The sequence below is a fragment of the Eleutherodactylus coqui genome, chromosome 9 (assembly GCF_035609145.1).
Source record: "Eleutherodactylus coqui strain aEleCoq1 chromosome 9, aEleCoq1.hap1, whole genome shotgun sequence".
NCBI classification, from domain to species: domain Eukaryota; kingdom Metazoa; phylum Chordata; class Amphibia; order Anura; family Eleutherodactylidae; genus Eleutherodactylus; species Eleutherodactylus coqui.
Window position 1 is genome coordinate 89,375,761 of NC_089845.1, and position 23,962 is coordinate 89,399,722.

At 43.1% G+C, this 23,962-nt stretch overlaps 1 protein-coding gene across 1 annotated transcript in view; it reads right to left on the bottom strand.

The window, feature by feature from the left end:
• The window catches only part of OSBPL1A (oxysterol binding protein like 1A), a 111,133-nt gene that overhangs the window by 83,818 nt on the left and 3,353 nt on the right, over positions 1-23,962 (bottom strand). The window contains exons 2-14 of the mRNA XM_066578037.1: positions 19,212-19,265; positions 18,674-18,796; positions 17,034-17,119; positions 14,186-14,260; positions 13,331-13,442; positions 11,510-11,595; positions 10,054-10,198; positions 8,437-8,504; positions 7,264-7,308; positions 6,708-6,781; positions 6,095-6,158; positions 5,518-5,616; positions 4,786-4,908 (exon numbers count right to left, since the gene is read on the bottom strand). Of these exons, the coding sequence (XP_066434134.1) occupies positions 4,786-4,908; positions 5,518-5,616; positions 6,095-6,158; positions 6,708-6,781; positions 7,264-7,308; positions 8,437-8,504; positions 10,054-10,198; positions 11,510-11,595; positions 13,331-13,442; positions 14,186-14,260; positions 17,034-17,119; positions 18,674-18,796; positions 19,212-19,265 (1,154 nt within the window). The remainder of the gene's footprint in view (positions 1-4,785; positions 4,909-5,517; positions 5,617-6,094; positions 6,159-6,707; positions 6,782-7,263; positions 7,309-8,436; positions 8,505-10,053; positions 10,199-11,509; positions 11,596-13,330; positions 13,443-14,185; positions 14,261-17,033; positions 17,120-18,673; positions 18,797-19,211; positions 19,266-23,962) is intronic.

The following is a 23,962-nucleotide window of genomic DNA, read 5'->3' on the forward strand; positions in this document are numbered from 1 at the left end:
AAAAGTGTTTATATATATATTACACACACACACACACGGGGGGGGGGGGGGTATTTAGTCAGATACCAATTGTACAAGTTCTCTCACTTAAGACGACTGAATCTGCAATAGGCAAGCGGCTCGGTGTGAAGAAATCAACTGTGGGAGCAATAATTAGAAAATGGAAGAGATACAAGACCACTGATAATCTCCCTCGATCTGGGGCTCCATGCAAAATCTCACCCCGTTAGGTCAAAATGATCCCAAGAACGGTGAGTAAAAGTCCCAGAACCACATGGGGGAACCTAGTGAATGACCTGCAGAGAGCTGGGACCAACATAACAAAGGCTATCATCAGTAACACACTACGCCGCCAGGGACTCAGATCCTGCAGTGCCAGACGTGTCCCCTTGCTTAAGCCAGTACATGTCCAGGCCAACTGAAGTTTGCTAGAGAGCACTTGGATGATCCAGAAGAGTATTGGGAGGATGTCATATGGTCAGATGAAACCAAAGTAGCACTGTTTGGCAGAAACACAACTCGTCGTGTTTGGAGGAGAAAGAATGCTGAGTTGCATCCAAAGAATACCATACCTACTGTGAAGCATGGGGGTGGCAACGTCATGCTTTGGGGCCGTTTCTTTGCAAAAAGGACCTGGACAACTGATCCGTATACATGAAAGAATGAATAGGGCCATGCATCGTGAGATTTTGAGTGCAAACCTCCTTCAATCAGCAAGGGCACTGAAGATGAAACGTGGCTGGGTCTTTCAGCATGACAATGATCCCAAGCACACCGCCAGGGCAACGAAGGAGTGGCTTCGTAAGAAGCATTTCAAGGTCCTGGAGTGGCTTAGCCAGTCTCCAGATCTCAACCCTAAAGAAAACCTTTGGAGGGAGTTGAAAGTCCATGTTGCCCAGTGACAGCCCCAAAACATCACTGCTCTTGAGGAGATCTGCATGGAGGAATGGGCCAACATACCAGCAACAGTGTGTGCCAACCTTGTGAGGACTTACAGAAAACGTTTGACCTCTGTCATTGCCAATAAAGATATATAACAAAGTATTGAGATGAACTATTGTTATTGACCAAATACTTAATTTTCCACCATAATTTGCAAATAAATTTGTTAAAAATCAGACAATGTGATTTTCTGGATGTGTTTTCTCATGTTGTCTCTCATAGTTGAGGTCTACCTATGATGTCAATTACAGGCCTCTCATGTTTTTAAGTGGGACAACTTGTACAATTGGTATCTGACTAAATACTTTTTTCCCCCACTGTATATATGTGCCATATTCCTTTATCCTTCTAGGATTTGCAGCACAAGACTGTTCACTGTAAGCAGTAAGGGATGTTCTTTATTGCTCAAGACAGCATATCGCAATACTGCACTGAAGATTTAATGTATACCAACAGCATTGCAGTGAACCTTGAGAGCGTTACAACAGAGATGTAGATCTTGCTTGGCAGAATCCTTCAGCAGGAGATTGTTGTATTCAAGCTGTCACTATGCAGACCATGAAAACTAGGAGGTCACTAGAGACCTGCAGTCATCAGCTGCCGGGGGCATTATCTGGGTGTTGCATTTAACATCTTTTCTAGGTACTGTAATACTACTTCTCTGAAAACGATGTGGTACTTCCCAGGGACTGTTTGGTGCTATCCATCTCTGAGGTATCCAACTTCAACTTCCACAACGCCCGAAGCAAATCACTAAATGACTCAGAAAATCTTGGAGGATTAACCCGTTAGTGACCAAGCCTGTTTGCATCTTAATGGCCAGGCCAAATTTTGGAAATCTGACATGTGTCACTTTAACATAGAATAACTCCGTAAAGGTTTTGCAAATCCAAGGGATTCTGACATTGTTTTTCGCCATATATTGTACTTAATTTAGGTGGTAAAAAAAAAATAGACCCGTAGAATCTGTGGATATTTATTAAAAGCGCCAGAATTATGAACATGTTGGAAAAACAAAAATCATTTTTCACGTTTTCAACTGCAATATGTCAAATATGTGCAAACATACTGTACGCATTTTTGATGAGCTACATTTCAATAAGTTTACTTTATTCTGGAAGCACATTGGAAAAAGTATTTTTTTAACCATTTAGGAGATGTGCAAAGTTAACATTAATTAACATTTTGAGGAACATTTGATAGCCAGAAGCAGGGAGATTTTAAATTTCTCGGGTGCTCCCTGACTCCTGTGCATGTGTCCTGCACTCTGCTAGTGGGCGCATGCGCAGAAGCCGGGGAAGGTCCGTGGAGGATGATCGCGTCGGGGGTTCAAATGCGAAGGACTCCAGTTAGAAGTTTCATCGCTCCTCACCGATCGCATTGGTGAGGGGAGATTAAAATTCAACTTTTTTTTTTTTTACATGATCGCCATTATTAATTGGCAACAGCGATCATGGTCCTTGGTCACTGCTCTAGGCTCTCGGCTACCTTTAGTAGCCAGGGACAAGAAGATTTTAAATCCCCAGCTTCTGCGCTTGTGTCCCCCATTTTGTAGACAGGCACATATGCCGAAGCTGGGGAAAAGGTCCCTGGATCAAGATTCCGTCAGGGGGACATTGCCGGAGGCTTTAGGCAAGTAATTTCACCTCCCTTCACGGATCCGATCCATGACAGGAGGTGAAACTAGCTTTTTTTTTTTTTTTTTTTATACTTTAAACTTTTACATGATCGCAGTTATCGATAACGACGATCATTTGACCAGAGACCGCATACCGCGCCCCCCCAATGAAATCTCCAGGCCCTCGGCTAGGTTTGGTTGCCAGGAGGAGGGAAGTTTAAAATTATCCCGGCATTCCGTGGCTTTTGCGAATGCGTCCACCACTTTGTCAAAGGGTGTGTGCGCAGAAGCCGGGGTGAAGTCCATGGATAAATCCAGGGGTCTTAGGTACGTAATTTTATCTTCCCTCACGGATATGAGCCGTGAGAGGACATAACGTTAAACTTTTTTTTTGCACTTTACTCATGCTAGCCGGGAATAGGGAGATTTTAAATCTCCCGGGCTCCCCGGCCTTCTGCGCATGGGCCTGACGTCTGCCGCGCATTCGCAGAAGGGAGTGTCAGGTCCTGGAAGGACCAGAACGCCGCGGGACCTCGGAGGTGAATAGTTTCAGCTCCTCTCATAGATCCCTGTGATCCCTGTGAGCTGAAACTAACTTTATTTCACCTTTTGTTAACTTTTATGCGATCATGTGACCGGGGGGCACATATCGCAGCCCGCCATGAGAGCTCCAGGCTGTCTGCTACCTCCAGCAGTCGATAGCAGGGAGCTGTCACCCAGACAGACCCTGGGGCTTTATTCCACAGGGAGGTCCACTTCGTGAGGCCGTCAAAAGGCGTATCGGTGGTCACTAAAGGGTTACTTGAAGCACACTTGCTCTAAATTTACACAAATTAGCAATAACTTTCTCCCATCATGTTTCTACAACGTAAATAAGATTTGAACCTTGCATTTTATATCTGTAGAGTGCTATACTACAGTATACAGGGAATATCAATCTGCTATCTCTAAGAAAACATGGCTACTTGAAGAGTCATTATTGTGCTTTGCACACAATAATCTGCTTGTTAAGAACTTTTGTACAAACAAAACAATGTGTCCAGTAAGGTCATAAGACCTCAAACAGAGGCAAGTATGTCTGCCAGAAGAGGATGACATCACAGTGCCAGCGAGAGATGCACTCAATTGTTTGATTTAGAAGAATCTCGGACAATCTTTTATTGACATTAAAGTGTTTAAAGTCTCATCAGATCCAATCTAGATAATTCCAGAAATGAAGTATTAAAGGTGGCATCTAACACCAATACTTCTGTTCTTCTCCAACCCAATGATTCCTCAGATTCGAAGCAGTGACTGTAATGATTTGCCCAGGAACCTCTAGGTAAAAAGTTATCTTCTGTACAGATTTCAGGGCAGGTCATGACAAATGCTGTCTAGGACCCAAGCAGGTTGACAGGATGTGTATGCAAGACGTCCTCCACAGATCAATGGATTGGAGACATTCTGTCCACAATTGCTATGAACATAAGATGGATTTTCAGCTTTCACCCACAGGTTTTACATTAGTCTGCAGTTACTCCTTGAAAACCCCTTTAAGTCAAAAAGATATTGCTGGTCTATACTTGGGGTAGGCCATCAATGTTTTAATCACTGAGCGCTGGAGTTTTGTGTTTTTCTGGTATACAAAGAGTCTATCTATAAATTGGGACTTTCATTCTGCTGATTGCCAAAGGTTGGACCCCTCCCCCCCGCCGCTAAAGACAGGCTGTCAATGTGTGCCTTCTAGAAAATACAACTAAATGTAAATATAGTATTTTTTAATTAGTAAATTTAAAAGGACATTATTGTGTTCCCCCCAAAAATTACAGTGTCCTACTAATTTTTGCCGCAAAAGAGGTACAGGGTCTAATGCTCACCTAACAGGCGCCGTCCCAGTCCCTTCCACTGGTCTCCGGCGTTCCTGCAGGCTTCCGTGCAGTTGTCAACCTCCGGGACAGTGCCTGCTAGGTGAGTATTGATTTTTTTTCTCCCACTAATGTAGCTAGGGCTTATATTTCAAGCCCCCCTCCCTATCCCAAAAATCAGGATGAGGCTTATTATCCAGGTAGGTCTCATCTTCAGGGACACAGTGTATCTCCCTATTCGAACTGGACCATTACATTTTCAAATATTTGCAAGTCTGTCTTGCACAGGAAACAATAGATTATCAGCTCAAAGGCATATATTAAAGGATTATGAAAAATTAAAATGCACAACAAAATTTATGCAGCTGCCATGCAAATTACCTCAAGCGACTCCTTTAAGTCTCCTACTTGCACTAGGTCTTCATCTTCATCCTCACTGAGCTGATCCATAGAACAGTAGTGGGTGCTGTAAGCTGAATGCTCCTCAATGGCTGCCATCCACTCCTGTGAGGCAAGGATGGATATAAAAAAGTGTTCAAAAACAACTAATCAGATTAACGTTTCATTCACATCAGCGTCAAAAGTTCAGCTTGAACTCTGTCATCGATTTCCGCTAAAAGATAGGATGATAGCGCTATTTGGTCCTGTAAAACACAGGCAAATTGCCGGACTGCTACATGGAAATCAAACGAACCATCATTCTAATTAACGAGTGGGAGGGGGGGGGGGGGGGCGGACCCGCTCGGCGCAGTTTTGTTCCATTATAAAACTAAACTGTTCGTCCAGAGTGCCGTTTCCCCACTTCCCCCAACGCTGATGTGAACGAGCCCTAAACCAAAGTTTGTAAGAGTCGTAGATTGTTAAGCAAACTGAGAAATAAAACTGGAGGGAAAACTGATTGTAATGAAAAGGTTTCAGCTTCACTTCATGTAAACCACGACAACTGATTATTCCATACATATGGGATATATCACACATGGGGTAGATTATATAACATACATATGGGTTCTCTCACACAAGCCTAACCATAATACATAACACTCCCTCTGTTGGCAGATGCTGGTAAAGCACACCATTTATATTGATTGAAAAATGATACCCAAGAATACATACCTCCCTCGTATGCTTAAGGTTTTTGGGTAAGACTTTGAAATTGTGGATGCTGTCATCAAAGGATTTTACAGAGAATGACACACTGTCTGAGGATTTCTCCTAAAGAGAAAAGCATTTTAAAGAAGCTATATAGCAAGACACTTACCAAACTGTATTCCTGTTCCCAAGATCTCACACAATCAGTCAGACTTTCTAGGCTTTTACTTGCGCTAAGGTGGCATAAACCCCGAATAAGGATCCTGAGAGGTCCGAAAGCTCGCAATAAGAGCAAGTATTTTTGTCAGCCATTAAAAGGTATCATATCTACAAGATTACTTGGTTTCTCTTACCAAGAACAATCACATTTTGCTCTACTGGCTAACGCCATACTAAACTTTGTTTTTTAAAGTTCTCAACTCGCTCTATAAATTGCATGCATTTCCATGGAACGTACAGCACATACTCTACCTGGCAGATGATTTTCCACCAGTCACATCTATTAACCCCCTCCCAATGCTTTCTATAGAACAGTTTGATGACACACATAGATTTGTTACAAGACAGACAACAATCCGCCTTACGATTCCCAAGTTCCTACCGTACAGATGGCTTGTGTAAGGTGTTTGCATCCTTGCCGACACACATTGTTCATGGCATCTGACCTAGAGAGCATTTATAGAACAAGTGGAATAGAGTTACTGCACCCAAGAGATGTAACGTACAACATTTACAACTCGCTCCTTGGCAATAAGGCATTATTCCTGGAGGAAGTAAACAAAGAGGCAGCTTTGGGAAGAAGGACGATGCAAGCGTAATGTTATGCACACCTACATTACTTTGCTAGACGCAGCTCAGCACTTCAGAGAGACAGAATGCTTTCTCATGAACCAGAATATTCTGCCACGTGGAGAAATGCACATGTGTTAGGGCGGCTGCACACAGGCGTGTATGCATGGGCATGTGCGTGCAAAAATATACATGCGCAGAGAATGGGACCCATTGTTTTCAAGGTGTTCAACCTTACTTTTTTTGCGTAATGGTAATGATCTACAACAATCCATTATGATAGCACATAGAAGGCCATAGCAGAGTACTGTACAGCGCTGTGAAGTGGTCTAAAATCATATTCAAAATGTTCATTTTCACTTCAAGGTTGAATTAGATTTTTTAACAATTTTGCACATGAAAATTTAATGTAATAAAATACTGACTGTTTTTGAAACCAAGACATGACGCCGTGCTCGAGAACCACCCAAAGGAGCTTCCATCCGAAGAAACGGGAGCTCTGAAAGGAAAAAGTTGGCACATGCCGTAATCTATGTGATACAAACAGGACCAATATAGCTTACAGACAGATTATTTGCAATCCCTATCTCCACAGATCTTTAGCTCTATTACATTTCTATTTGTGGTCACTAGTCGGGCGCCTTGAATGCAAGTAAATACAGGAAATCCACCTTCACACTGTAGTACATTTTAGCTACAATGCACTTTTCACCTTTATTTCTGTGCTCTCTATAGTATAATCCTTCCATCTCTCACATTACTGCAAGGCTCAGTATGCTTTGTACTTCCCGTTGCTTACATGGCACCAGCCTATTCTGTAGCATTGTGCAGAAATCCTAAACACTCACATCAATCCTTGTCCTCAATGGAGCTCACCTAATTTCCCTACCTCAAACACACATACACAGGAGTTGAAAAAAAAAAAACAAAAAAAAAAAACAAAGTAAATTGTAAACATGATATTTGTTGAAGATGACACACCTTGCATAACGGGCCTTCAAATCGCTGGAGATTTTTCACTATATACTGAATATAAAAAGGACAAGTCAACAAATACGATGAGAAACATTTTATACCGTAAGGGCGCCCACCCACCAGCGATATAGGTTTTATTGCAATGCGAGAGCGATTGAAAACGCATGACTATGAAACCAATGATTTTCAATGGTTTCATACTCACTAGTGATTTTTCACTCAAGCCTCACAGTGCAGAGAAAAATCTGTGATATCGCTCATTGTTTTCAATTGGGCCTGCAGCAGCATCGCCAGCCCATTGTAAACATAGGGAGTAAATTTTGTCACAGCTCTCACAGCCACGGCATGGGATTCCTTCACAGCTGTGGCAGAAGTCCACAATGCTATCCCATTGCTTTCAATAGGGCCGGCGCTGCTGCAGCCCCATTGAAAGCAAGGGGTGGCAGGCAACCCCCGCAGCAATGATTTTTGAGGAAGGGTTTGAAAAATAAATACTTCCCTAAAAATCAGCCACAGCTGTAAAAGAAAAATTTTACACTCACCTAGAAGAGCAGTCTGGCTCTTCTTTCTGGACCCGGCACTAGTCTTCTGGAGGCCGGGGATTGAAAATCCCCACCCCAAAAAGTGCTGGTCTGATTTTTTTTTTCCTATTTATTTTTTTTTAAATTATGAATGGCTGAGCGCTGCCTATGATTGGCTGAGCGCTGTGGCCAATTACAGGCAGCGCTGAGATGTCATTCAATGTCTGAGCGCTGCTTGTGATTAGCTGAGCGTTCAGCAAAATCAGACCACCGCTTTTTGGGGGTGGGGATTTTTCAATCCCTGAGTTCCAGAAGACAAAAAGATGACTGCTGGGGCTGGAGAGAAGAGACAGACTGCCCTTCTAGATGAGTAAAAAAAAATTTTTTTTATTTTTTTTATTTTTTAAAAGCTCCTCCTCGAAAATCATTGCTGCGGGGGTTGCCTGCAATCCATTTCCAGAGCTGGCCCAATTGAAAGCAATGGGATAGCATCGTGAACTTCTGCCACAGCTGTAACAGAAGTCCGCAATGTACTCCCTATGTTTTCTTAGCGCTGCGAGGCTTGAGTTTTCACTCGATCTCGCATCGCAAGAAAAAAAATATCGCTGGTGGGTAGGTGCCCTTAGATAGGCTTTTCAGCGACTTTTGCAGTTCTTACCTTTACAGTCTTGCCTTGTAGAACCTGCTTTATTTCCATACGTTGGGCTAGGTCTACTGGCTTCTGATCTAGAAAAACCATAAAGAACATTCAGAAATGGTTTTTCTCCAGGCAGAATCTATAACTAAGTAAATAACTTATAAACCAATTCAGGTAACCTGCTGGCTAAAAACCATTTTAAAATGTGAAATACAGGCCAGGGAAAGGTACATGCTTAGGAAGTATGCCAGTGGTCAGACCCCATTATTTAACCGCATTTGACATAAATCCTTAACGTCTATTCATGAATACGCCAAACAAACGGAGCTTAGCTTTTCAATAAAATAAGACAAAAAAGTATGCTAGCACATTCTGTCAAGACATATGACACAAGTATAGTCTTTTGGCATATATCAGGACTATTCAAATGTGGTTTCCGGGCATTTATTGTTGGTGACCTATTCTTAGGATAGGTCATTAATAGTTGATCGGCAGGGGTCCGCTGCTCGGGATCCTCCAGCCCACTGTTAGTGCAGATGAGTTGAGTGTCTGCATTTTGGTTGGAGCTGAAGTGTAACAGAAGGCTCTTACCACAGATGTAGACATCCAGCTCCACTACACCTACAATGGGCAGGAGGATCAGCTGATCAGAGATCCTGAGCAGTGGACCCAAGCCAATCAACTATTGATAACCTACCCTGAGGATAGGTCATCAATAGTAAATGCCCAGATGGGTCATCAATAGTAAATGCCCAGAATACCACCATATTGCTGGCCTATGCTCAGGATAGCTCATGAGCAGATTGGTGGTGGTCTGTTATCGGTTTGCTACGCCAGTGTGCTTGTGCACAGAGTTGATTTTTGCAGCAAGCAGACACCTCTGTTTCCATTGCTGTGGCCCAGCTTGGCAGGCAAAGTTCACATTCACTCACAGACAGACAGGAATACCCCTTCAGCATGAAAGTTTTTAATGCACCGTGGACCCCTCAGAAATACCCTCCCTATTAAAAATAAATAAAAAAATTTTTTTAAAAAAACAAGTGCATTTGGCCCTTTCCATTTCACCCCCCGTAGAATTTTTTTTTTTTTAGGTTTTTCAATTTATGACTTATACAGTACCATTGAAAAGAAAAACAAACAAACCAAAGAAAGAAAACAACTCGACCTGTCCCACAAAAAACAAGCCCATACGGCACCATCAATAGAAAACAAGTAATTTTAACTCTTGGAGCACAGGGCTGAAAAACCAAAAAGTACCTGGTCAATAAATGGTTAAGTTAAAGTCACATGTGGCATTTTAGCCAACATTTTTTGAAACAAAAAAAAAAAAATTAAAAATTAAAAAAAGAGGAATTTTTAACCCCCCACGTACCAACAAATGGAACAAAGATTGCAATGAAAACCCTGATGTAAACATATTCTTATAGTAGAACTTATATTGTGCCCAGGAGTTCTATTGAACTATGGAGGTCCTAGTTCACGGGCCACCAAAGATATCCAATGTAATGTTTTTGATAAGACAAAAAGGCAACAAAATCGGCAACTTTAAAAAAAATAAAAACTTGTTGAATCCCCATAAGATCAAATACATGAACAGCATTCTAATACATAGACTTCATTACATTTTACAGTCCTTACCATTGATATTCTTGATATTTACATCTGCGCCATTTTTAAGAAGTCTTAAGGCGCACTGCTTCATCCCCCTATATGCAGCACAGTGCAGAGGTGTGTTACCCATCTGGTCGGTGCAGTTAACATCAGGAGGCTTAGCTTTGCTTAACTAGAGAAAAGTGTAGTTCAGAAGTATGCAAATACATATCTGCCATCATTTATATGGGAAGCTTCAGGCTGGCGCTACACAAGGACTGTAGCCACAGCATGTCGCACAGTAGGAAGATCACAGTATAGCCTTACAATATTGCAACCTAATGGATCTGAAAGTGGTCATGTTGTGGCTCGCAGTTGCAAAAAGATGGTCTTCCATACTGTACGATGCTGCAGGGCTATGTTGCGATCTTTAGCCGTGTAACTTGTGTCGCAGTTAGAGATGCCCTGTGGCTCTTATTTATTGCATCTTCAGAAAATATACATATTATATAGCACTCAAAATATAGTCAGTATACAAGGTCTTTAGGAGATGGTTGTTCACTGTAGTCCAGCGTGTTACAGTGGGGACAAAATAGTCACACAATACATCTACTAAAGAACGTGTATGCGGTATTACATTCATGTTAAAGCTAGTGCAATTGTATGCAGTTCTTTTTGTCAAGTCTGTCAATAGTGTAGGACGCAGCAGTATTCTGAAAAGAGAAAGACAGGAAGTGTATCAGCCATATATCCCGTAAGACTGAAGCCATTGCGCCAGCAGGGGCTGGTGCACTGGCTATATGGGGCCAGCAGGGGCTGGTGCACTGGCTATATGGGGCCAGCAGGGGCTGGTGCACTGGCTATATGGGGCCAGCAGGGGCTGGTGCACTGGCTATATGGGGCCAGCAGGGGCTGGTGGACTGGCTATATGGGGCCAGCAGGGGCTGGTGGACTGGCTATATGGGGCCAGCAGGGGCTGGTGGACTGGCTATATGGGGCCAGCAGGGGCTGGTGGACTGGCTATATGGGGCCAGCAGGGGCTGGTGCACTGGCTATATGGGGCCAGCAGGGGCTGGTGCACTGGCTATATGGGGCCAGCAGGGGCTGGTGCACTGGCTATATGGGGCCAGCAGGGGCTGGTGCACTGGCTATATGGGGCCAGCAGGGGCTGGTGCACTGGCTATATGGGGCCAGCAGGGGCTGGTGCACTGGCTATATGGGGCCAGCAGGGGCTGGTGCACTGGCTATATGGGGCCAGCAGGGGCTGGTGCACTGGCTATATGGGGCCAGCAGGGGCTGGTGCACTGGCTATATGGGGCCAGCAGGGGCTGGTGCACTGGCTATATGGGGCCAGCAGGGGCTGGTGCACTGGCTATATGGGGCCAGCAGGGGCTGGTGCACTGGCTATATGGGGCCAGCAGGGGCTGGTGCACTGGCTATATGGGGCCAGCAGGGGCTGGTGCAAAAAGCTCTAAGTGTTTTGTGGTCTTACAACAAAGCTTACCAGTTCTGATAATTTCGAAAGATTTCCTTCTCTAACGGCTTCCAAAAGTTTCTCTTCCAGTTTTCTTTCTTGTGTTCTTTGTGCAGCTGATTGTACAAATGATTTAAAAACAAACATTCAGAAGATATAATTGTTTTTTTTTCCTTCAACCACCACACACACACTGCCTACATGCTGCACTGCAATAGTGTTTTTCCATATTAAACAGTTTTAGGCTATGCTTACGTACTGCATTCAGGTATTTATCCATTTTAAATATGCATCCGATGTATGCTCCGGGAATGTTCCCAGAGCACACATGGAATCTCTGGCTTTCATCAACCTCATGGATTTGGCCTATAAGTTCAATAAAACCTGCCAATTACTAGTAAATAGGTTTCAAAGCAGCAGCATCAAGCGCCATCTAGTGGAAAATGAAAACATTGCATTAGATCACTAACATGACAGTGATTGAAAGCAACAATCAGGGTGTCTTAGTTGATTTATGACTAGAGATGAGCGAGCACCAAAATGCTCGGGTGCTCGTTACTCAAGTCGAACTTTCAGTGATGCTCGAGAGCTCGTTTCGAGTAACGAACCCCATTGAAGTCAATGGGCGACTCGAGCATTTTTGTATATGACTGGTGCTCCGCTAAGGTTTTCATTTGTGAAAATCTTAGCAAATCACCAAAGTCATGTAAAAAACACAGAAATGGATAGGTCAGGCGAGGAGCAACATGCAGGGCTGCATTTCAGGCTCCGAGGTCTCACTATTAAGATACAATAGTGGCAAGAGTGAGACCCCCCCCCCCACCACCACCACCACCACTGTCAGCATAACGATCGTTCTCCTCTGCCACAGCTGTAACAGCGAAGAACGATGTTAGCCCATTGAATTCAATGAATGGGTGTGAGTGAGATCTGCCTCTGATTGGCTCAGCGCTGAGACAATCAGGGGCATGTCTGACTCACACCCCCTTCACGCCGGCCGCGCTGAACTCCGTCTGCCAGGACAAGGTGAGTATGTATGTATGTGAGTATGTATGTATGTGAGTATGTATGTATGTGAGTATGTATGTATGTGAGTATGTATGTGTATATATATATATATATATATATATATATATATATATATATATATATATATATATAAATTTTTTTTTAATTTTTTTTTTGACACATTTCTGGATGAATTGCAGGGAAGGGCTTATATATTTAAGCCCTTCCCAACAATTCATCCAGCGATCGCCGGCAGCCCATTGCTTTCAATGGAGCCGGCTGTATTGCCGGCTCCATTGAATTCAATGGGCTAACATCGTTCTGCCGGGACAAGGTGAGTATATATTTTTTAATTTTTACACATTTCTGGATGAATTGCAGGGAAGGGCTTATATATTTAAGCCCTTCCCAACAATTCATCCAGCGATCGCCGGCAGCCCATTGCTTTCAATGGAGCCGGCTGTATTGCCGGCTCCATTGAATTCAATGGGCTAACATCGTTCTGCCGGGACAAGGTGAGTATATATTTTTTAATTTTTACACATTTCTGGATGAATTGCAGGGAAGGGCTTATATATTTAAGCCCTTCCCAACAATTCATCCAGCGATCGCCGGCAGCCCATTGCTTTCAATGGAGCCGGCTGTATTGCCGGCTCCATTGAATTCAATGGTCAGTGCTCGTTTAATCGGGATGAGTACCGCGTGGTGCTCGTCTCGAATAACGAGCATCTCGAGCACCCTAATACTCGAACGAGCATCAAGCTCGGACGAGTATGCTCGCTCATCTCTATTTATGACCAAAACAAACTTTTATGGACTCTTTAGCACCAAAATGAACATTACCTTCCAACATGGCTTTAATCTCTTTGTCTTTGGCCACATCAGCAGCTGTTCGACCCCCTCCATTTATTACAGTGGTGTCCGAATTGGAATCCAGCAATAAAATCACCAGCTCCTGAAATCATCAACACATTTACTACTTACTAAATGGTCGCACAGTTTGTCAAATTGAAAACTCTTCAGTAAATGGGAAGAGACTTTCAGTGACTCCTCCTCACAGGAGCAGCGCTCCCAAGTTCCACCTAATGTGTATTTTAAACAAGATGAAATGCTGTATGTATGACGGGTTTTGTCTTCTGTTGAAACGATGTGTGTAGTCATTGCTAAACACATTCTGCTAAAAATTTTGCACTCCATATTTTCCTGCAAAACAAACAAATAAGTGTAAATCGTTTGTAAATCCTACACAATCTAGATAGGGACTGCATGTACGATCCGACATACAAAAATGAAAGAGCTGGGATAAGGACCGTTAGCATCTCCCTTACAAATATCTGTTTTAGGAAGGGAAAATAACGTAGTGTCAAATCTGTCATAAGACGGACACCAATGGCACCCATCGATGACAATAGGTTCCATCATGTTTTCACTGTGGTGTCCGGCATTTTTGTAGGGGGGGGGGGGGGTGAAGCACAGCATGCTGCATCAATTTCTTTTGCGGTTATGATGGAAACTCCTAATGGAAGCAGGACCCCAGACATCTGCAAATTCAAACTTCCTCCAGAAGATGAATTGCTAATTCACAAATTATCAGTTTCACAGTTTTTTTTCCCTTCACGAGCACAGTGCGATTTTCAATACCGCAGGGATAATATCCATGCCCTAACCTTGCCCCCCACAAAGCAGCACGCATTTCACCTTTCGTCCAGTAAAGGCAGCTCGGTGTAAAGGAGTGTCCCCCATGTCGTTCAGAGCATTGATGTCAGCTCCTGCCTGCAAAAACAAGGGGAAATTAAAAAGAAAAAAAAAAGGGTCACAAGGTGCAGCTGTTCTTTAGCCTCTAGTCATATTGCATTCAGGTTTCTGTTTTTAAACAAATCTGTGTACAATCCCATAAACTGATTCAAAAACTAATGTTTCCATTATTTTTTTACTTTTTCTGTCTTTGACAACTCAGTTGTGGAGCAGTCCAAAAAACATTAGCATTCTTTGTGTCAGCTTTAACAGATACAAAAGTAAAACTGTCCAAAAACAGCTACTTTCTGTCAAGCTTCTGTTTTTTCTGGAGGGGGATTAAAAAAAATAAAATAAAAAAAATGAATAAATAAATAGTAAAAAAATTGTGTAGCAGACTACACTATTGCTTCCATGAACAAAAAGGAGATTTACTACCGAGTTAGGGTGACTACCCACTACAGTTTTTTTTCACTGCGAAATTCGCAGTGTTTTTTTTCTGCAAGGGTCTATGGGACTTGTAATGTTAAAATCGTGATTTGCAATTTACCACAAACTTGCGATTTTGCGCAATCGTGATTTTAACATTACAAGTCCCATAGACCCCTGCAGAAAAGAAGACGCTGCAAATTTCGCTGTGAAAAAAAACTGTAGTGGGTAGTTACCCTTGGGGGGGTGGGGTGGGGGGGGGATTACTTAAAAGACAGCTCCTGCTCATAGGAGCCATTAGGTGGTTGACCCATTACTGTTCTCTGTTAGGCTGCCCTTAGAGTGTTAGCAGCTGCTGATAGAACTCATGTTTTCCTGACAACTGTTGGACTGAACTTGAAAGTGCAGCCCGGCAAATACCACCATTACCAAAGCATTTATGGCACTTGTGTAATAGGACTCCTAGCCAGAACAGGCAATTACATTTAGGTGGGTTTCAGCAGATAAACCTAAAGCAATCAGCTAGTCATCTAAAGTCTTGCTATACAGAATGACAGGTTGAACAAAGACATGGGTCTGGCTCAGTGCAGTCACTCATTCTCCCTTCAGCTAGTAGCCATAAACAGCTTGGTGACTGAATGCTCCAACTCTTTGCAGTTGTTTGAGGAGGATCTTGAGGATCCTTTAAGAGAACCTGTCACATTCTCTGCTTAGCAGGACAGTCTGCATATTTTTCAATCCACATCCCTGCTAATTCCAACTCCATTTTATCCTCTTTGTTCTACACCCTCATTCGCCTGTACCAACTAGTTACACATACAGAACCCGGCACTAGTCTTCTGTCAGCGGGAGTTCTCCACTGTTCTTTTTTTGATCAGACATGCCATCAGCCATTGTCGTTTGATTGGGATGATCTAGTGATCCTGCACTAAGCAGGAGGTGTGATCAGACGACCCTGGAGGTCCCTTCCAACTCTACCATTCTAGGATTCTATGACAAAGCACTAGTGATAGGCTCCAGTGCAGGTGAACAAGTGGCATTGGAGACAGTGAGGCAGGCTACATAGCCATAGCCACGTCCCTGTTGTCTCAAATGCAGTTTTCTTGACAGGTCCTCTTTACAAGGACTCACCAGTCCTGGGACATCTATACCAAGGCCGATGTAACATTACCAGCCATTATTGTTCTCTGCCGACGTCCCTCCCATCCACCAGTTCAGGGTTCCATTTTCAGATGTGAAAGATGGGTACCACAATTTTCTATCTACATAGTGTACCCTGATCACACAAACAATGCTGGTCAATCATAAGGCAGATATAGTGCATTGGTAGTTTTAGGGGGTTTAGGCAGTTGACCTTCTTGAAAGGGCAAAAATGGGACTCCAAACCTGCAAATCAGAGAAGCATTGCCACAGAACAGGAGGAACTAGAACGGTCCCTTCTCATCTCTGGACAAAATTCTGACCTGGGACCAGAGATTCGCTTTAAACTAACATGTTCACATGGGAGAACTCTTGCAATTCCTTAAAGATTAGAGGTTTTCCCTTTCCTTTGTCTGCCAGTTATTTGTGACATATTAGGTTGTTTAATACCTTTTTTTCAACCTTATTTTTTTCTCCTTTGTATTATTAGGGGTAATATGTACAAATATAAAAAGTAAAGTCTTTTTTTTTTTGTTTTACTATATTTACTCTAAAATAAAGTGCAAGAATGTGTTCCCCATTCTGTTTCAGACATATTGATATACAAGTTGTATGCTCTCCGATAACAGAACGGATATGGCAACAGTTTAGGTTGGCTTGGGTTACTTTTTATATATTTACACATTATTTTGTAAATCATTTTATACATACATGTCCCCCATGATGTCACGTATGATCTCTGGGGGGCATTCACAGTGTCTTATTTCAGTTTTCCACTGTAACAACCATAGGAGCCACACTAACAGGAGAAATAATTCCCCAGTATTGACAGTAGTCACTGGGATAACTGGGCTACAGTGTGCTAAGGTCCTGCAGCTCTGACATGCCAGGGGGAAGGAGTCGCTACGATCAGGTGATCGCCACTTCCTGCAGTTCCAGAGCCCACGACTAATTGCTGAATATTTACAGTACCTTCATCTTGAAAAGGTTAAGAAATGAATGGCTATAGCCCATAGCAACCAATCAGATCACATATTTCATGTTCCAGCTCTGGAAAAATTAAACCTTGAAAGTATTTGTTAATGGCACAGATTGTGTCACCACAATGTTTACACAGGACGTCCCGTGTGTCTTTGAGAGTATGTTGAGTACTACAAAATTTCAAAGGACCGTCGCGTAGCAGGTTTCCTAAAACACGACAGAGCTCTAGCTATATAATGCAGTGTACAGGAAATAGACTAACCTTTAATAGATCTGCGACCACTTCCTTGTGTCCAAAATAACATGCCAGATGAAGAGGTGCCCATCCCATGTTAGACTTGCTTTTACCTAGGAACAACATTTTTGTTTTAGACTAGAGTATGATGGCCCGGGGTCGGCAGAATAGTCAATGTAACTGAGTAATAATCCAAGTTATGATTCCGGATCAGTACAAGAGAAGTACAGCAATGTAGTCACACAGTACGGGGCGCCTGCACCTGATGTTCGGAGATCCGCTCCCTGCTACCTCTCCTTCACCAAAAGGGGAAAGATTCCCTGAGAAAACTCTGGAATGTTTCTCTGCCTTCTGCTGAGATTTGTTTTATAACAGGCAATTGTATGGGAATGGGGAACAGAGGAACATGATGTGCAAGGAGACTAGTCTTTTTATGTACATTCATTGTATGTGTTAACGGGTTATCACACGAACAGAGTAAATGTACACATTTTAGGGTGATCACAGGTTTTTGCAGCAGTTTGAGGCTACAAAAGTTTCTTGACCCAAAGCGAGAAGTGGATTTGACCCCTAGTTTTTAATTCCCCCCCTCTATCTCCCCCATCATCGCATTCCAGGAGCCATAACTTTATTTTTTTTTCCCTTCAATATCACCATATCAGGGCTTGTTTTTTTGTACTTTTTAATAGCATTTTTTGGGTACATATAAATCTACTGCATAACTTTCATTACTTTTTTTTTTAATGGAGAAAAAAAAAAATCTGCCATTTGTTTTTGGATTTCATTTTAACGTTGTTCAGTGTGCAAAATAATGTGATATTCTCTGGGTCAGCAAGGTTCCAGCAATACCAAGTTTAAACAGTTTTTTTTGTGTGTGTATAGAAAAAAAAACACACCTTTATTTTCTTTTTTATAAAGTGTGCTTTTGTGTTGCAGCATTCCAAGAGCCATAACATTTTCATTTTTCCCATTGATGGAGCTGTATGAGGGCTTGTTTTTTGCAAGATAAACTCAAGTCTTCATTTGTCCAAATTTTTTGAAGCATAACATAACAAACTCCTTGTACTCCATATGCATTTTTTCTGATGTAGAGCTCCAAATTCACTGTACACTATAGACCAAGTTAGAGAGGTTGGCTCATAAAACCCGTCTTTACATCACCTTGGGGCATATGAAAGTCACCGAGGGTGTCCCATGCTTGGGGCGCTCCTATAAGTCAGGGCAGAGAGACACTCAGTAATAAAGGTCCATCAAGTTATAGTATAAGACCCCCCAACAGGGGAAAATTCGGGTGCCTGTGGCTCCTCAATTGGCATCAGCTATTTGCCAGTGTCCCAGGAGCTAAAGCCACATTTATAAGCCAAGTAGTGAGTTTCAAAATCACTATAAAGATATATTAAAAAATAACCAGCACTGGACTTTGAACCCATTTGCATAAGAGGAAACAAATATGTTTTTAAAAAATGGACATGGTCTAATTCAACATTACTGGCAGCCATTTCTTGGGGAGGTAGATGGCAAAAATCAGAATATAATGTAAAAGATTTTACATGAAGGTACAAGAAAAGAACCCCTAGATTCCAAGGATCCCCCCCCCCCCCCCCCCAAGTGAGATATCTCTAAAAGAAGCTTCTCAAAACTCTTCTTTAAATAACTATTTTATTAACCTTTGCAGTCTATATTAATTGTAAGCTCTCCTTTTTTGTAGCCTTCTAGGAGTGTTCGGACTCCATCCACGTTTCCATTCCGGGCATCACGGAGAAGTTGCTCTTCAAGTTCGCTGTTCTGGTCTGTGTAGGAACATGTACAAGTTAGAAGAATGCAATAGAATAAAACAAGTCGGGCAGATACATGAAAACTGCCTAAAAGAAGAAGGTTGTTGCCCATAGCAACCAATGACAGCTCAGCTTTCATATTCCAAGAGCACAATAAGAAATGAAAGCTACACTGTAATTGGTTGCTGTGGACAACACAAGTAATTTGTTTTAGACAGTTTCGTAAATCCTTGTCAGTTGTCCGATACAATTAACTTAAAGGGCATGTTCAAATGGATTTGTAACGTAGCAAATTGTGTCAGATTTTTCCAGCGTGCCGCGTAATCCCCAGCAAAAATGTAAGGCTAAGAACTCCACCAGAAATTTACATGCAGAACCCACAAATGAATTTTGCCCCAATGATTAAGAAATATGGATTGTCGCAGCTCACCTATCCGCGCCGAGGTCACGTTTGACATATCACAAGAGGACTTTGAAGAGGAATCTGTAAACGGAGAAGGACATTTTTTACTGTTCATTTCATCACAGAAGCAAAGTCATGTTATAACTGGTCGGTTGATAAGTACAGACTAGAGAACATGAAACCGGCTTTTGAAATAAGTTTTTGAACAGTCCCCATAATGAGAGAACACAAGTGTTTTTAGGATACGTAAACAGTCCGTTGATGTTCTGCTTCCTCTTTCCGGACTGCTTGCATTTGCAGTTTTTCTTGGCCAGGAAGAGTCATTATTAGCTTTTCTAATCTGAAATTCTCAAATCTGAAAGTAATGCTTCACAATATCATGCTAGGCTCTAGTTATGGACAGGGGTTTTAAGTGGATGGTTCTATATCCTATTAGGGCATATCGAAGTAACAGGGGGTTCCCCAGTTCGGGACCCATCTCTATTAAGGCTGCCTGTCCACAGGCAAATTTTCATTGCGTTCCCTGCAGCGATAATCCGGCTATGAAAAGCGCAGCCCCCCAGTCCACGAGTGGAGAACCATCAGCCGTCTCCAGAGATCCCCGTGGGATATGGCTACGCCCATGGACATGCAACCTAAATAGAATGGAAGTTTGCTATGGTGGACAAGAGCTGTTAATGTATATATTGACAAAAAAAAAAAAAAAAACCTAACGCACCAAGAAGGAGTTGTTGGAATGGACTGAAATTATGTGAATAATGATATATGTAGGCGATTACAATATTACAGCGAAAGGATCCGTTTATTGGGGTGTTAGGGCAGAAAAGATTGTATCTTGTATCCATTTTGTAACCATCTCCTGCTCTGTCCTATCATCATCATTTTCATTTGGGCCTCGTGCGGTGCAAAGTATTAAGGCAGCAGTATGCAAACCTAAGCTCTCGCTCACAACCTGAAGGTTGCAGTTTCGATCCCCGCTTTGTTCAGGTAGCCGGCTCAAGGTTGCCTTAGCCTTTCATCCTTCCGAGGTCGGTAAAATGAGCACCCAGCTTGGTGAGGGGTAATAAATAAATTACCTGAAAGCGCTGCAGAATAAGTTGGCGCTATACAAACAAGTCCCTTTCCCCCTTCATTTAACAAAAATTTTGCAGAGATAGAGAAAGCAGACTCATGGGCCCGGGGTCGGAGCAGCCTGTTCTCATGTTCCTATATAGGTTATGGTTATATAGGTTTATGCACTTTGTGTTTGGAGAAGCCTATTATGCATGGTGCCACTCTGCTTGAGAGAAGTCTGCCTGCCAACTAAGATATTAATACCGTTTTACGAACCAATGATAATAAATGAATTAGAATAAATTATAATTATTACAATTGAAGAGCGTTCTAGCCTCATAGCAAATCTCTTTTGTATATATACTGCTGCTTGTTACTGGAATAAACAGATGACTTTCAATCACATCCGATGCGTGTGCGGTCTGCAAGTTACTTCCAGCTCAAATATAAACAACAAATTTGGACCCTAAAAGCATACCATATAGCAAATAGATTTATTTGCATTAACAAGGGAAAACTGTACAATTCTAAAGAGGCTCCAGTCCCTTGTTGGGCCACCTCTAGCCGGGCTACATGATGAGATACGGTCAGGCATGGAGGCATACAGGCTACATATGTTATCCTGCGGTACATTTGCTAACAGATGTTGCAACCGGGCCTCTGGATCCTGCTGAAGCTGGCATTCCAGCTGGTTCCATAAATGCTCGATCGATAAATCTGCCGACCAGGCAAACCAAGAAAGTGTGGCAACCTGGTGTAGGCATTCATGGGAAACCCTTGCATTCTTCGGCAGGATAATGCCTGTTGGAAGCCCCGCAAGAAGAGGTAACACATGTGGCCACAGGATTTCCACCACATATCGCTGCGCGGTTAATGTCCCTCGATTACTACTAGGGATGATCAACTGTCATACACAACGGCAGCCAAGATCACCACGTAGCTCCACAACAAAGGCAGGATTGAGGCGCTCACCACAAGGCCTCCATACTCAAACACAAGTGTCATCGGCTTCCAAATAGAACCGGGATTCGTTACTATAGTCAATACGGTTCCAGCCTGTAGCAGGGCAGGTTTCATGACAACACTGCAAACGTGAGCGACGATGTTGGGGCGTTAATGGCAGGACTTGTATTGGGCTTGGGGACCTCAAATTTCCTTCTGCTGCCAACTGCCTGGAAATAGTCCAGGCAGAGACAGGGGTCTGAAATGAAGGCACCACTTGTGTCTGGATGGTGGACAACATGCCCGTTGGATGGGTTTGCGCTTGTCAGTGGAGCAAACGATCCTCTCTTCTAGTAGTCTGTCTGGGCCGTCCAGAGCCTGTTAATAGTGTGTGCGCCCCCATGTTGCCACTGCTCCCAACACTTCCTAACAGCTTGGTCAGATGGCAGACAGTCCATCAAAATGACCATTCTGCTTCTCCAATGATGTGCCCCCTCTCAAAATGTCTTTGGGTGTGTTGTAGAGTCATGTCTAGCAGTCAACAGATACAAGTCCACATGCACACCAACAGGTTGAATTCCACATGCAGGAGCCCACAGCGGAATCCGACCCTGTGCCCGGCTGGCGTCCGTCTGTACCTGTCATTTTTCTTCATCTGTACTGTGGATGGTCCGCACGGCTCGCCGTCGGACATGCACAATACAGTTTTTTTTGTTTAAAGCTTGTTTTTCCCATGTCATCACCTAGTGATAACGAGGAATCCGTGACCTTTCCATAATGTCAAATGCAGAAGGGCTGCGGGTCGGATGGCTTCCATTGACAACAATGAAAGCAGTCCATGCAGAATCTGCGCAAAAAAAATGGAGCACGCTGCGGGTTTTTTTTCTGGATGTTTCATTGGTTTCAATTTGTACAGGATAGAGCTGATCGTCGGCATGGGAGACTATTGCGGATTACGCAATTTAAACCCGGTCATGTGCAGGCAGCCTAACACACAACAGTAGCCTCCGAGAGCCTTTTTATAGGGCAATGGGGCGGTGGGAAGCACTTTTACAGCCTCTGTGGTAAGCCCCGTTACTAATCAGACCACAACTGTAATCACTTACACATCTGCCTAAGATATAACTGCACGTCAATCCATTTCTATCTGGGTGCATTATTGTTTTTGTCAATGAGTATGTTACATGAACAGCTGACTCTAATGCATGTAGTCACGCTTCCAGGATTTGATGAGGATTTAGATGCTGAATTTAGGTCTAAATCCTTATCAGAAACACTAACATTCCATATCTCACACCACTCAAATAAATCCTTGTGTGGATCTGCCGCAGACGTCAGAGGGTCGGCCTAAGACTTCTGCCGTGGATCTCCTTGAAGATATGTTGGCTTTAATCCCAATGTGTAAACATAACCCATCCAATACTTCCACTTGCATATGAGAAGTCTGACTGGGGGTCTGCAGATTCTTCAGCAAAAGCAGCTATTTGTCAGGGTGCGACCAGCTGCAGAGTGAGAGGGACTGGCATGAGACCTGATGCCAGCGAGTACAGCACATGACCCCTGTGCCCACACTGCTGGAGCATCTGCACTGGATTGGGAAAGTATTGAAGAAAGACTTTTTCATGTATATTGCGGCTTTAGGTTTTACTTCCCTTTTAACATGGCACGTGATGAAGAATATCCATTAGATTCAAACAGAGAAACCTACAAGTGTATATAATTGGCAGCATACAGAGGCATCTCATGGTGGCTATCATAGCGTACAGTCACAGCCAATGTTTCTGACTGTTCCACATAGCTTAACCTCTTAGGGACAGCAAATACGCTTTTTCACTGACCTCACTAATGAGTTTAAACCGGCACGCAGATCTTTTTGAGGTGGGAAATTGCCTGACCAAACCTCACATCCTGGCAGTTTAACCCCTTACATGCCACAATTAATACCAACTGCAGTATGTTAGTAGATGACAGGAGGAAGTGGTGACTGTAAGCTACCAATGGGGTCCCATGGCAGCTGGAAGCCTCAATGGTATCATGCTGTCAGGTTTGCTTCATGAACAAGGTAGTGTAAAGAAAGGTTAATTAAAAAAAGAACCTAGTTTAAAAAGGGTAAGGGGGGGGGGGGGAGGGGGTATTAAAAAAAAAGGCCCCCCAAAAAACAACAACTCACATTCTCCCTACAAAAACCCTTTTTAAAGTTAGAACACCAAATAAAAAAAGATGAAGGACAACCTTCTTTTGTTTACCTCCGAAAAAAATGCAATCTAGAGGTCACACGTACTCCAAAAAAGTACCAGTTTGCATTGCAGAATTCACAGCAGTTGTCCGCCTCCGGATTCTGCAGCAAATCCAGCTCATAGCATGCGATGACAATACGCGATCTCCTGCCCACGAGCGGAAATAGATTGCGATATTCTGCTCGCGGGAAGGAAATCACGGCATGATGTAATTTTGTGCGGGCAACGCATAGCCAGCTTCCACGGAAGTCAATGGAAGCAGTCTGTCCGTCGGCCATTCTGCAATCGATGCAGAATGGTTGCGGGAGCCATGTCATCACCATAGCGATGTCCTCTCTACTGCGCCAACACAACAGCCGGCACATTCGCAGCAGAGAAGAGAAGACGCCGGAGAGGTAAGCTGGGGTTGCCTGCTGGGCACCGGGTCAGATCCCGCTGTGCAGGCGACCTAAGACTACAAGACCTCACAAAGCTCCACGGAAGGAAAGATAGAAAACGTTACGAATCTCAGAATGCGCTGATGCAAATTGTTTTTCTTTAAAAATC